This window comes from Poecile atricapillus, chromosome 3, assembly GCF_030490865.1.
Source record: "Poecile atricapillus isolate bPoeAtr1 chromosome 3, bPoeAtr1.hap1, whole genome shotgun sequence".
Classification (NCBI taxonomy): domain Eukaryota; kingdom Metazoa; phylum Chordata; class Aves; order Passeriformes; family Paridae; genus Poecile; species Poecile atricapillus.
In genome coordinates, this window is record NC_081251.1 from 78,288,824 (window position 1) to 78,301,181 (window position 12,358).

Here is a 12,358-nt window from a genome sequence, read left to right on the forward strand (position 1 = left end):
CTAGAGATGGCATGGCAGAGATCAGAGCCTAGTAGAGCAGGGTCTAAGCCAAGAACAGGAATCCCCTCAATGCCCATTTCTTGGGTCTGCAAATAGAGCTGCTCTGATTAAATAGTACTGAGCAGTCCACGGACTGACACAGCAAGCCTGAGATACAGGATTATGCCTGGGGACGAGACAGGAGCCCTTCAGTGCGGAGGAAGGAGTGCACCCAAGGTCTACATTGCATGGGTCCCTTCTCCCTCCTCTGTATTCCCCTTTTACTCCCATCCATCCCTTCCTGCTTCTCTCTATGATACTCATATGCAAAGCCAAACCTCAAACCACAAAACACATTTCCTCAGATATCCCACCTTCTAAAATCCCACCCTGAATATTGTTCTTCATTCCCCCTCCTCAGAGCTCAGACCTTCAGCAACCAACTTTACCTCCTCAGCCTGGACAGCCCTAACTTGGTGGTACAGCTCTCACCTCCAGGAGATGCAGCACCGAGAGAGCCACGTGTCCCACTCTGTTGGCTGCAACCTAACCCCATCTCCCCCTCTCACAGCACTCATGCTGTGGATGCAGATACTTACAGATATCAGCATATGTCAGGGTCCCTCTGTAGGCCTGCAGGCCTCCTCCTATCTGCCCATTCAAATGCACACACGGCATCCAGAGGGTTTTCTTAGGCACATTTAACCAAGTGAGGTTTAAGAGCACCTGGGCATGGCTGTGCAATGACGTTGCAGTGTAGTGTGGTCTGAACCAGGGCAGATCCCATCAGAGGAATGTGGGAGCAGATGAGGATGTTGCAGGAGGTGGTGTTCTATTTGACACAGTTAGTGAAGGTCGTAGGATTTCAAGGAGGAAGTGAGAGTGAGGCTGAGCAGCCTACACTCGGGTGTTGGAGGTGTCGCCTCTAGACCCTTGGCCTCCAACCATGACTGTCAAAGAGAGCAAGGCAGGGTGTTGTGGGTGTCAGTGCAGATATGTGGATCATTCCAGATCCTAGAGCTGTAGTGATGGAAGGAGAGACTGTCTGGTTTTAAACCAAGTACCAGAAGCTGTGCTTGGCCCTCAGCCCTCAGCCTTCCCCTCTCCTTTTTGCTGTAAGCTCCAGACATGGTAGGAATCAGGGCTCAAAAGCAGGCTGAGCTGGCTGTGAGGGATCAGGGGATGAGAATGGATGTAGAATCGCAAGAAGCATCTCAGGATAGAGCTGGTGCACACCTGTCTCATAAATATCCGAAGAGCTGATGGAGCAACCTAAGCAGGAAGTTTGGACTTCTCTGTCCCTCTGTGTGTGGGGTGATAGGAGGAGGAGGAGGGCAAGGAAAGGAACAGGGCTCCTGGCTGACAGGAGAGCAGGAAGGAGGAAGGAAGGAAGGAGGCAGCTCCTGCAGAGGTAGGCACGGTGATAAGCCCCCATTTCATTGCTCGGTCATGTTGTGTTTTCCAGGCACGCCAAGGCTGAGCAAGCAGGGGTCCCCTCTCAGAGCTGGCCAAGATGGGCCAGAGCTGGCTTTGATGGGGTTGCTGCCTGGGCTGCTACTGGGTCCTGGGGCCTGCAGAGCTGTCACAGGTTGCTGGCAGGGCTGTCAGGAACTGCTGAGGGCTGGGGAGGACTGGAGAAAGTAGCAGGGATGGGTTGAGCTTTGTCTAATGAGATGAGATGGAGTGTGAAAACATCTATTAAGTGCCTGTAGGATATGGTTCTTCTACCTTCCTGGTGAAAAACAGCAAATCTTATGGGATACAGGAGTAGAAAAGAGCTGACTGGTGTGAACTTGTAATCTAATTAAGGATTGCCTTTGAAGGTGACAGATATGGTCAAGTAGCAGGAAGGCCATGCAAGGTGAGGAGGAGAGCAGGCAGCTGTTTCTTCCGAAGATGTGACAGCCCAGACCCTGTCCCTTGCCTTATTGTACCTTAAGGTCCACTTAAGTGCTGATGTCCACATCTCAGGAGCGGCAGCAAGAGAAATGCTGGGGAGCACAGCTCCTCTAGATGGCTTCTTTTTGTGGGGTGACTACTACAACTTGAACCTTTATTTTAAGGATGGGGCTTCTTAACCCTACAGTTTGCCAGTGGAGGTGTTTTAGTGGGGACATCAGGGAGGCGCTGCAGGAGGTGTTTTTGCTTTTTAGTATCGTTTCAGATAATCTGAGCAAAACGAAGGCTCGGATCATCGCGCACCTATTTCTGAGAGGGGCGCCAGGCTGAGAGGCTCAGTGCCCCGCGGGACCGCGCCCCTGCCCGGGCGAGGGCGGCGAGCGCCGCAGCCCCCCCGAGCCCCAGGCGGGGGTACCCCCTGCAAGGCCGCGCCCCTGCGGGGCATCGCCAGCCCGGGACACCTCTCCATGCTCCGCGATCGGTGCTGGGGGCCGGGTCCGGGGAGTCCTCGCAGCCGCAGCTCCCCCGGGGCGGTGGGGGCCGGGCGGGGCCGTGCCGGGGTCCCCCCCTCCGCCCCCGGCGGCGGGGCAGGGGTGAGCGGGCAGGGGTGAGCGGGCAGGGCGGGCCGGGTCGGGGGCTGCCTGCGGTTTGGGGCGGCGGGAGGCGGGATGTCCCGGGGAGGGAGCGGGGATGTGCAGGCACACGCAGCCGCTGGCAGGCGGCCGGGGCTGCACGGCGGCGGCGGCGGCGGCGGCGGCGGGCGGAGCGGCGCGGCACACGCGGCGGCAGCTCCCTCCGCAGCCCCGCGCCTCGCCAGCCCCGCCGCCGCCGCCGCACCGGGCATGGCCGCCCCCCGCCGCCGCGCCCCGCGATAGCCCCGCCAGCCGCCGCGTCGCCGAGGTGAGCACGGGCCGGGGGACAGCGAGCGGCGGGGACCCGCAGCCCCGCCGGTCCCCCTTTCCCCGCCGCCGCCCCGGCCGCAGGGGCACCGGCGGGGCTCCGCGGAGCGTCCCCTCTGGGGACGGCCGTGGGGTGGGGTGGGGTGGGGGGGAAGGCGAGCACCCCCGTGGCCGTGCCCCTCCGGAGGGCACTGGGGCTTGGGGTGGTCCCGAAGCCCCCGGGGGAGGGGGGCTGGGGGACCGGCGCGGCGAGCCGCAGCGGCGCGGCATCCCCCGGGTTCCCACCCCTGCCCCCGGACCCCTCCGGACTGGGGTCCCGATAGCATTCAGACTAGGGTCAGTGCCTGATACCCCACGTCCTGGGGATGTCCCTGGTAGTCCCCAAGCGAACAGAGGTCCCTAATACCCTCGAGAGGGAGGTTAATAGACTCGGGGGGCGTCCTCGGAGCACCTGGAGGTCTGGTAGACCCCAGCCCGGCCAGGCAGAGGCAGACGAGTGGGACACGGAGGGAGCTCCCTCGCCCCTGTCGTTGTGACCCAAAGCCAGGCCTGCCCAGGTGGGAGCTGCTCACACCTCTCCTGGGCACCAGCTGCCGCACAGGATGCCGGGGCCCGGGGCGACCGCGGGGTTTCGGCTGGGAGCAGCGCCCATGGGGTGGCTCCGTTAGGAGGTCTGAGAAGCTGCATCTCGAGTGGGGAGCTGTGGGGGAAAAACAGCCTTTGCAATGGCATGTGATCGGAGCTTATGCTTCTCACAGCCCTAAAGGAACATGATACTCACTCTCCAGCCCTAAATTATTTTGTAAGTTTCATAGCAATTGCTTCACCCTCCACTGAAATGCAGCAGCTGTTTGCCACTGCCCAGCGTTTAGGGGCAGGAGGTGAAGGAGGGTCCTGCAAGCATGTTGTCAAAGGGACTGTGGGGAGGGAGGATGCAGTAATCCATGGTGGGATTTGGCTGGGGCAGTGGCAGTAACATCCTGTAGCCCCTCTGAAAATGCTGCATCCTTTGCTGGTGGTGTTTTTTTTGCTGGAGAGATGCTTCAAGCAACATCATTGCTTCTGTGGACTATTTTGTCCGGTACAGGCAGGTGAAGCTCTTAGCAGGGACCCCAAAACCTCTTCCTGCATTGCATGTGTACGTTTAGGTGGGTGGGAGGACTTAAGTCCCCACCTTAGAAGCCTCTCATACAACTATGGACCAAACTTAACCTTCCAGAGCTAAAGAGTCAAGCAGAAAGTGGAATGGCCTCTGTTCATCACACCCACGCAGCTGGATAGAGTTTGCTCCATACCTTCACCATTCTCCTAACAGAACTGTTTAACCCCTCCCATTTCATTACAGTAATGTATTTATGATATCACCCTCGAATTTCCTGCCCTTAACAACCCCAGAAGGCTGGGAGGGAATGGAGCATTTTTGGAAAGTATTTAATGCTACTTCAAGAGGGCGGGAGGCGGTCGGAAGATAGATGGGTGCAGGAACCTTGGGCTGACGGGGCTCTCTGCAGGACAGCTGAGGAAAAGGACCGCACCTAGTGAGAGGTGTGCGTTCACATTTCCTTCCCGGGGCTGCAGCCCAGCTCTGGTGTCTGCTGCTACGCTCTCTTGCTTGGACAATGAAAGAGCACTGCTTCTTACTGTGTGCTCCTTTGGTGGATCCACTGGACTCCCTGCTCTCCTTCAGGGTTTGAAAAGCAGCCTGGCACTGTGAAGAACACTCAGCCCATCTATTCATTCAAATGTTCACAAGAGGACCTTATTTAACATGAAGCTGAAGCCTCCCAGATCTAGGGAGGGGAGATGAAGATAGCCACAGCTGCGTTGGTATTTCTGGAGGTTTCTGATCTCTTGACAGCAGCTACCAGGGGTGGGTGCTCCAAGATGTGGTGTAACAGCCTGAGCTATTACACACTCGGGATTGCACACTAGGTTCTCCTGTACACACATTTTCAAAAGCTTTTTAATTCTTAGTCTCCCAACACTGACTTAGAGGAATGAGTCTGGATGGACAGAGGGGAGTGTGGTGACAGGTCTAAATAAAACTGAATGTTTCAACTCAAAACTCCCAGGCACTAGAGAGGAAGAGATGTGTGAAATTAAGCTGTGGCATCAGCCAAGGGATTTTGCTGACCTTGCTATTTTTCTCTCTGTAGGTGTTCATCTCGGCGGGGCCACACTGACCATGCTCAGGAGCTTCTGTCTCCAGCTCATGTCCTTGATTTGGATCCTCTTGGCCCATCACCAGCTTGTGCAAGGTGAGTCTCCGTACACATGGGTCCTTCTCTTTCATATCCATCTTTTCAAACCTGTCCTTGGCATTGCTGAAGTCTCCTCAGATTTCAAGGCAAAATAGAGATGGTCTGACCTGGAAAAGCAGAAAATGATGCCCAGTTGTTACTCACCTGGGGTGTGACACTGGAGGCACCTTAGAAATTCTTGCCTACGGGGGTGGCAGTGCCTGAGCAGACTGGCAGAGACATCCCTGCTGCTCTGTCTCTCACACTTAGGGTGAATGGGTTCCCAAAGCAATGAGCTTGTTCAGGGGGAAGAAGGTCCCAAAAGTGAACAGCTAACCCTGGATCCAGTGAGACAAAATCCTTTCCCAAATACTAGTTTGCTTTATCCCTGTTCCAGATAAGCAATGAATTCCCAAAGCCATGTGCCAGGAGAGATGGTTACAAGTAGGAAAGGTGGTGATACCTAGGCTTGGGGCTGAGCAGACCCAGGATGTTGTTCCAGTTCCATAGTGACTTGTTTTAGGAGGCTCTTACCCTGTGCAGTAGGACCTGCTGCCCCACTGCAGCAAAATTGCACGCACAGGGGATTTCTTCCCCTGCTCATTTTCCCAGGCAGCACAAAATACTGCTTGGGAAAGCCTGAGTTCATTTCTAGGCATGAGGGCTTTAATCTGTTTCAGTCCAGGATGGAGGGGCTCAGGTAAGGACATTCACTTCCTGGGCCTGGCCTGGGACTGTACAAGACTTCTGGAGAAACCCCCTAGCTTCTTGACATTTGCTCTAGTTCTGCTGCTTGAGGAGCCAGACTGAACCAGCTCCCCTGTGGAGCTAAGATGCAAGCAAGTGATGGGGAAGAGGGGAAGGTGGAGATGAAAGGGAACACCTGGCACAAAGGAGAGGATGAGAAGTGGCACAGCGAGGCCATGGCTCAGTTACAGCTTCTGTGGCTTTTAAATAAATAAACAGAAATGGATACCTGTCCCCATGTGATGCCAAGTCCTGCTTCCCTGTGCTGGAAGGGGAGTGCTGGCAACTGGGTCCTGGAAGAGGGCAGGACCCCCTGTCAGACTGCTCTGTGCTAATAGCTGTCCTTGGGGATGGCGACATCCTGGGAGGCAAAGTTAAAAAAATTCTTTCAATTTCCATCCTTGATCCTTTTGTGCCCCTTGCAGTATTTGGTCCTGAGCTTTCCCACCATACTTACTGCAAGACTCTGGGACCAAGGTCCCAGGTGGGTCAGTCCCTATTATACAGGTTGTCTTAACACATGGGCAACCCCAGCTCTTGCCCAGAAGGGCCCAAAATCTAAGGGAAGTAGCAGAGAAAAGGTGGGGAAGATGGCCAGAGACTGAGAAATTTTGAAGCAGAACCACCCATTTCTGAAAAAAGACAGTGTTAACTGCTGGTTGGGTTACTGTGAAATCTTCCTCTCTTGTGTGGCATCCAGCGAGTGAGAGGAAGGTCCCCCACCTTGTTCTGGGGACAAGTAGGCTGAGCACTTAAGGGAACACCCAGGGCCACAGGCAGGTCTGGAATCATCTGTAGTGTCTGCTTAATCCAAGTCCACATGTCTCTTGCCTTGTAGGGGATGACTGCAGTGAGCGCTGCAATCTCGCTCACGGCTGCTGCGACCAGGATGGGAAGTGCAGGTATGGCTTGTCTTTGGCTCTCTGCTGCTTCTGACTATAACTTCTTTCCTTCCCTTGGTGTTGTGTCCCTGGGGCCTACACCCCTTCCCAGAGCTGAAATACCTCCTCCTCCTCCTCCTTCACTCACCCACACCTGGAATCAATGACTCTGCTCTCTTCTTACCTGATGCCTTTTGGAATGAGAGATTTTGATCCCTCAGCCTCTTGCTGGTCCCTCTAGCCTTTGCTCCTGTGCTTCCAGAGTGCCCACCTTCACAGACTGACCAGTGTTACTCTGCTGAGCCCTTTTTGTCTAGAGGGAAGTCTAGGACAGCCTGACCATGCCTGGGTGATGGGAAGCAGCCTTCAGGCTCAGATACGATGGGGGAAAGTCATCAGGGAGCAGGGCAGGCATGAGGGTTGGCCAGCTTGCTTGGCCTCCTCACTGATTGAGGTGGAGGTGCTCTCTCTGGGGCATGGAAGAGAGCTTCCAGCCATGCATATAACTGAGGGCTTCAGGGGTCCCCTCTCAGAAGCCTGAGCTGTGGTGGGGATCTCTGGATGTTTTCATAAACAGCAAGCTGTGAGCTACAGCAGCAGAAGTGCGTATGTGGTACTTTGCATCCCAGCTCCAGCCAGATCCCGCAGGATCAAAGCTCAGAGCCCAACACTGCACTTCAGCCTGGGAAGCACCCCATAAAACTGCTCTGGGCTGCCACAGACCCACTGCCTATTGTCCCACTGTAGGACCATCTGGAGCCCCCATTCGGTAAGGCAGCACCAGGAGGCAAAGGCTGGCTTTGGGCTGGCTGGGATACCTGTGGTTGCAAGGGGACAGACTGCCCAATGCCACCCTGATCTCCTTGCCAGGGCATGATCAGTCCCTTTTACAGGACAGCCCCTGGTGTCACACCACACCTGGGCTGCTTGTTCTTGCTGACTGCCACATCAGGGAGTGTCCAGCTCTGGTTTGGCAGGGCCCCTGTTTGCAGCTGCATGGAGCTCTTCCCTGAGCCCTTTCAGCAGCTGTGGCTGGTTGGGGGAGCAGGGTGCTGCTAAGCCCCAGCAAGAAAGGCCACAGGTGTCCCAGCTGCAGATCTTTCCACACGTGAGTTGCTACTGCTGATTTCAGGCCTCCAGAGCATTTGCTGAGCCATGTGGTTTGGCAGTACCTCAAAATCACCTCAAATTCAGGGAGACTTAGCTGCTTACCTGGCCTCTTCCCTGGCAACTTTTAGGTTGGCCAGCTCCCTTTTGGAGAAGTGGAAGAGTTGATGGCACCTGCTCCTTGCAGGTACTGAGGGGTAGGGGAGTCTACATCCCTCTGCTCAGGGCTGTCCGAGTATGAATGTATTTCCCCAGACTACACCAGGCACATGGTATCACCTCCAGTCCCATCAAAAAGCCTCTAATTTATATATATATATATATATATATATATATATATATATATAAAACCATTTTTTCTCTCTCCTCATCTCTTTGGAACAACACTACATGACAACAGCCAGCCCAGGTTTGAAAGTGCAGCTGTGGGCCAGCCCAAAAATACTGCAGTCACCACACATTGTGCTGAAATGAGCCCCAGCCATGAAAATGAATCCCCTTCCTTTCTCTAGAAACTGTGTTGTTTTTGTTAGGTTTCATTTTGTGCTGGTTTAAGTATAGCTTTTGTTGTGGCTTGGTGCCACCTCCTCTCAGCTCTCATCTTGTTATCACTTGCTTTCCTCCTTGGAGCTGGCAGGTCTGAGGGATGCCTGCCACTGGAGTAATGCAGCTTAGTTTTACTTAGTCATTGCCACTGCCCTGCTCTTCTGGGGCCAGAAGGCTCGGTGTGTGCTGCAGGTTTTCCCATTGAATTGCCCTTGTGAGCTGGCTGAAAAGTCTATTCTGTGCACCAGCCATAGCAAGCAAGGTTTCATGGCTGGATTACCGTGCACTCCAGACAAAAAATGACACACATTATAACGCAGAGAGGAGCAGTGAAACACGCAGACCTCAGCAGCCTCTTGTCCCTTTCCCTCAGGAAGCTCAGGGCTAGAGATGGGCTTTTCTCTGCCTGTCAGAGTGGCTGCCTGCTGTGGGAGGCACGGGAATTGCTGAGCTAATGCAGTGGTGTATACAGAGCAGCTGGTTGGAGGAGAGCAGAGGGACGTGGGCAGTGAAAGTGAAGCTGCTGAGCTCTGCTGCTGGCCACTCACCCTCCCTGGCAGCAGAGGGTGCCTGCTCCTGCTCTGTCTGCTTGCTTCCTTGGACAGATGAGATACCAGTACTTACTCCTCTGGAGGAGGGAGCTAGGAGGTCTGTGGGGCCTTTGGGAGTGTTTCCGAGCACTGCTGTCTGTGGGAGCCCTGCACAGCATGCAGACAGCTTTTCTGCAGCTCCTGCTTGGATTTGATTATGCTGCTATGCCCTGTCCTCCTGCAGGTGCGATCCAGGCTGGGAGGGGGAGTACTGCGAGGAGTGCGTGCGTATGCCGGGGTGTCTTCACGGGACGTGCCACCAGCCTTGGCAGTGCATCTGTCACACCGGCTGGGCAGGCAAGTTCTGTGACAAAGGTGAGTCGTGGGCTTGACATCCCTGCCTCTGGTGCTGAGGGCAGAAGCCCAGCACACCCTCATGGATATGTCAGCCAGCATAGCCAGCGTAGCCAGAAAGCCACCTGGGTGATGCTGTTTTGCCTGCCAGGGAGATGGGATGTTGCCTGGCTGCCATAGCTGGGACCATTCCCTTCCTGCAAAAGAGGTCAGACTGCTGACACTTTTTCCCTGGCTGTGTGGCAAGAGCTGGTGTGATGCTGGCCAGCCTCAGGAAACGGAGCAGATGAACTCATTGCATTTCTGATGCTGCATCAGGACTCCAAGAGGCATTCCCTGCTTTCCCCAAGGCTTCCTGCCTTCAGCAGGTGGCTGGGGGACTCCCCTTCTCCAGCCAGAGGCTTTTCTGTACCAGGGGATCTCCACTGGTCAGACAGTTGGCATGCACTGCACCTTCACAACCACACAGGCACTCTTGCTGCAGGTGCCTATTGGAGGGGAGAAGAAAGAAGCTTCTGCCATTTCTCCATTCCCAGGGGTTTTGGTGGGTTGTGTTTGCACTGAGTTGGCCACATCAACCCTCTTTTCTCCCTAATTCACCCTGTTTTCTTCCCCTCAGACATACACATCTGTGAACACCAATCCCCCTGCCAGAACGGGGCACAGTGCATCTACGATCGAGATGGGGAGTATTCCTGCTTGTGTCCAGAAGGTTTCCATGGGAAGGACTGTGAGATGAAGACAGGGCCATGTGAGAAGGCAGGGTGAGACACTGCAGTGAGATTGCAGACAGCATTAACTTCGGGTCACACACTGCCAAGTGGAAGCCCAGCTTGGCTCATTATCTGTGAATTTCCATACACTAATGGAGTTAAGCCAAAATCACCTCTGGCTTTGGTTTAGCAGTGCACAGTCCCATCAGGGCAAGGGCTTTGTTGCAATCTGAACAGATTCCTGTCCCTGCTGTAGGAGGATAGGAATCTGTTCATCATGCCTGGGACATCCTATCTCCCAGGCAGCCAAACTGCTGTAGGCGTGATGAGCTGACATCCATGATGCCTTTGGGGAGCATCAGGAGGGCATGTTTCCTCTTCAGATCATTTGGCTGAAGACCTTCCCTGGTGGGTGGTGGGCCTGTGCACAGCCACAGCCTTTGAGGAGATCCCACAGCCTCTCACCCCCAGAGACTGAAACTCCCACCCAGTCTTCTCCTCGAGATAGCGGTCCCCATGGAGAGAGCTGGATACACTGTCCATGCAAGCAGCTGTGCATGTTCACCTCCCTGGGGCGGGGAAGCTGCTTGGTCTCCAGGGCCATGATCTATCCTTGCTCTCTCCACACAGGTCTCCATGCAAGAATGGTGGGCAATGTCAGGATGAAAATGGCTTTGCCAGTAACTTCACCTGCCGGTGTCTCGCTGGCTTTGTGGGGGCTCTCTGTGAGCACGATGTCGACGACTGCCTGATGCGCCCCTGTGCCAACGGGGCCACCTGCCATGATGGCGTCAACCGCTTCTCCTGCCAGTGCCAGGTGGGATTTGAAGGGCGTTTCTGCACTATCAACATCAATGACTGCGCCAGCCAGCCATGCAAAAATGGGGCAAAGTGCTATGACCGCATCAATGACTATGACTGCTTGTGTCCTGACCGTTTCACTGGCAAAACCTGTGAGATCTCCGTCCCTGAGCCCACCTGGTCTCCTCCCTACCAGCCTGCAAACCATGAGAATTCTGGAGGTGTGAAAAGCACCACTAGTGAGACGCCAGGGGTGACACAGCCAGAGCCCATCAGGACTGTGGTCACAGGGCGGCGTGTGGCCAACCACAGTGAGAAAGAGCCAGGGGGAGGGTTGTTGAAAATCTCTGTGAAGGAGGTGGTGACCCAAAGGGACTCAGGGCTGAGTGAAGCCCAGCTGGTGACAGTGCTGGTGTTCGGGGTGCTGACAGCAGTGCTGGTCCTCATCACTGTCCTGCTAATGCTGAGGAACTGGCAGAGAAGCCGTCAAAGATCAAACTGGTGCCAAAGCCCTTCTCAGGCTGCAAGAAAGCTCCAAGATCAGGAGTGTCAGGTGGGCATGCTCAACACCATCTTGATTGAGCCAAGGAAGACCACAGAGCTGTGAGCTGCGAGGACTCTGAACCAGGCCCTGGCAGGTCATCATGCTGGCAAACCCCTTGAACTGCACCCTGTGGAACCATACCGGCACCGACCAGGCAGCGGGGAAAGGCTCCCAGGGCAGCAAGCATGTCAACATAACCCTGGGTGTTGAGCATTGGTGTGATGGCCCTGCCTGGATCTGAGCTGTCTCCTGTCTGGCTGGCTCAGCTGGCACCCATGGGCATTGGAAGGCGGGGTTGTGTTGGGCCAGCCCTGCAGGAGAGCGATGATGCGCTGCTTGCGGCAGCCCGTGCCACGCAAGCACTGGTACCATCTGACACGAGCACTCAGAAACAGGACAGGTAGTGCCGAGGAGGGCACAGCCCTCTTGCAAACCCAAATACTGCCAGACCCTTTGTAAGTCCTCTCTGTGACTATGGGAAGGGGCTTTATCCTCATTTCTGCTGGTGTTGGGATGCTTCTTCCGGGGCCTTTGGGACAGTTGTGGCTGCAGGGATCTCCCTGCCACAATACTGTATGGGGTAGTTCCTGGCTGTTTCTGGAGGCTGTCATTTCAGATGCCATGTCCCTAGGGAGTGAGCAAACACCCTTGCTCCCTGGCCTTGTGGTTCTGTGAGCCAGTTCAAAGAGACTTCAAAAATCATTGCAGGTCTCATGCCCTTCTTCTACCCTGGCTGATGCACCCTGCTCCTGCTGTCAGACTTGGGGTTACAAACATGTTCCATGCTTTCCTCCTATGGATTATCATCCAGGGGTCTCTTTGACCCACTTACCAAGCCGTCCTTTCTGGTCTGGCCACAAATGACCAAGATCCTTTGCCTCTGCAGTGTGCACTTCTGCCTCACTCTTTGCTCTCCTCTGGAGTCCTCTGGGCCTGAGCTGGTCCTTGTCATATGTCCTCATAGGTAAAGCTGGAGATGGACAAGGCTGTGCTGTGGCTGGTTCAGGAGCAATACAGGATCCAGGTCCTCCTTTCCTCTCCCATTCTCTCTGAGGCAGGCAGCTGGCTCTAACCTCAAATCAGTCATTGCAGCATTTCTTGATACACCAAAGGCTAAA

At 55.1% G+C, this 12,358-nt stretch overlaps 1 protein-coding gene across 1 annotated transcript; it reads left to right on the forward strand.

Annotated features, from left to right (window-relative positions):
• The first annotated feature begins 4,941 nt into the window (after positions 1-4,941).
• Positions 4,942-11,942, forward strand: DLK2 (delta like non-canonical Notch ligand 2). The gene is made up of 5 exons (XM_058835642.1): positions 4,942-5,035; positions 6,603-6,666; positions 9,073-9,203; positions 9,802-9,946; positions 10,526-11,942. The coding sequence occupies exons 1-5, from the start codon at positions 4,963-4,965 to the stop codon at positions 11,301-11,303; spliced, it is 1,191 nt and encodes a 396-aa protein (XP_058691625.1). The 5' UTR covers positions 4,942-4,962; the 3' UTR covers positions 11,304-11,942.
• The last annotated feature ends 416 nt before the right edge of the window (positions 11,943-12,358 follow it).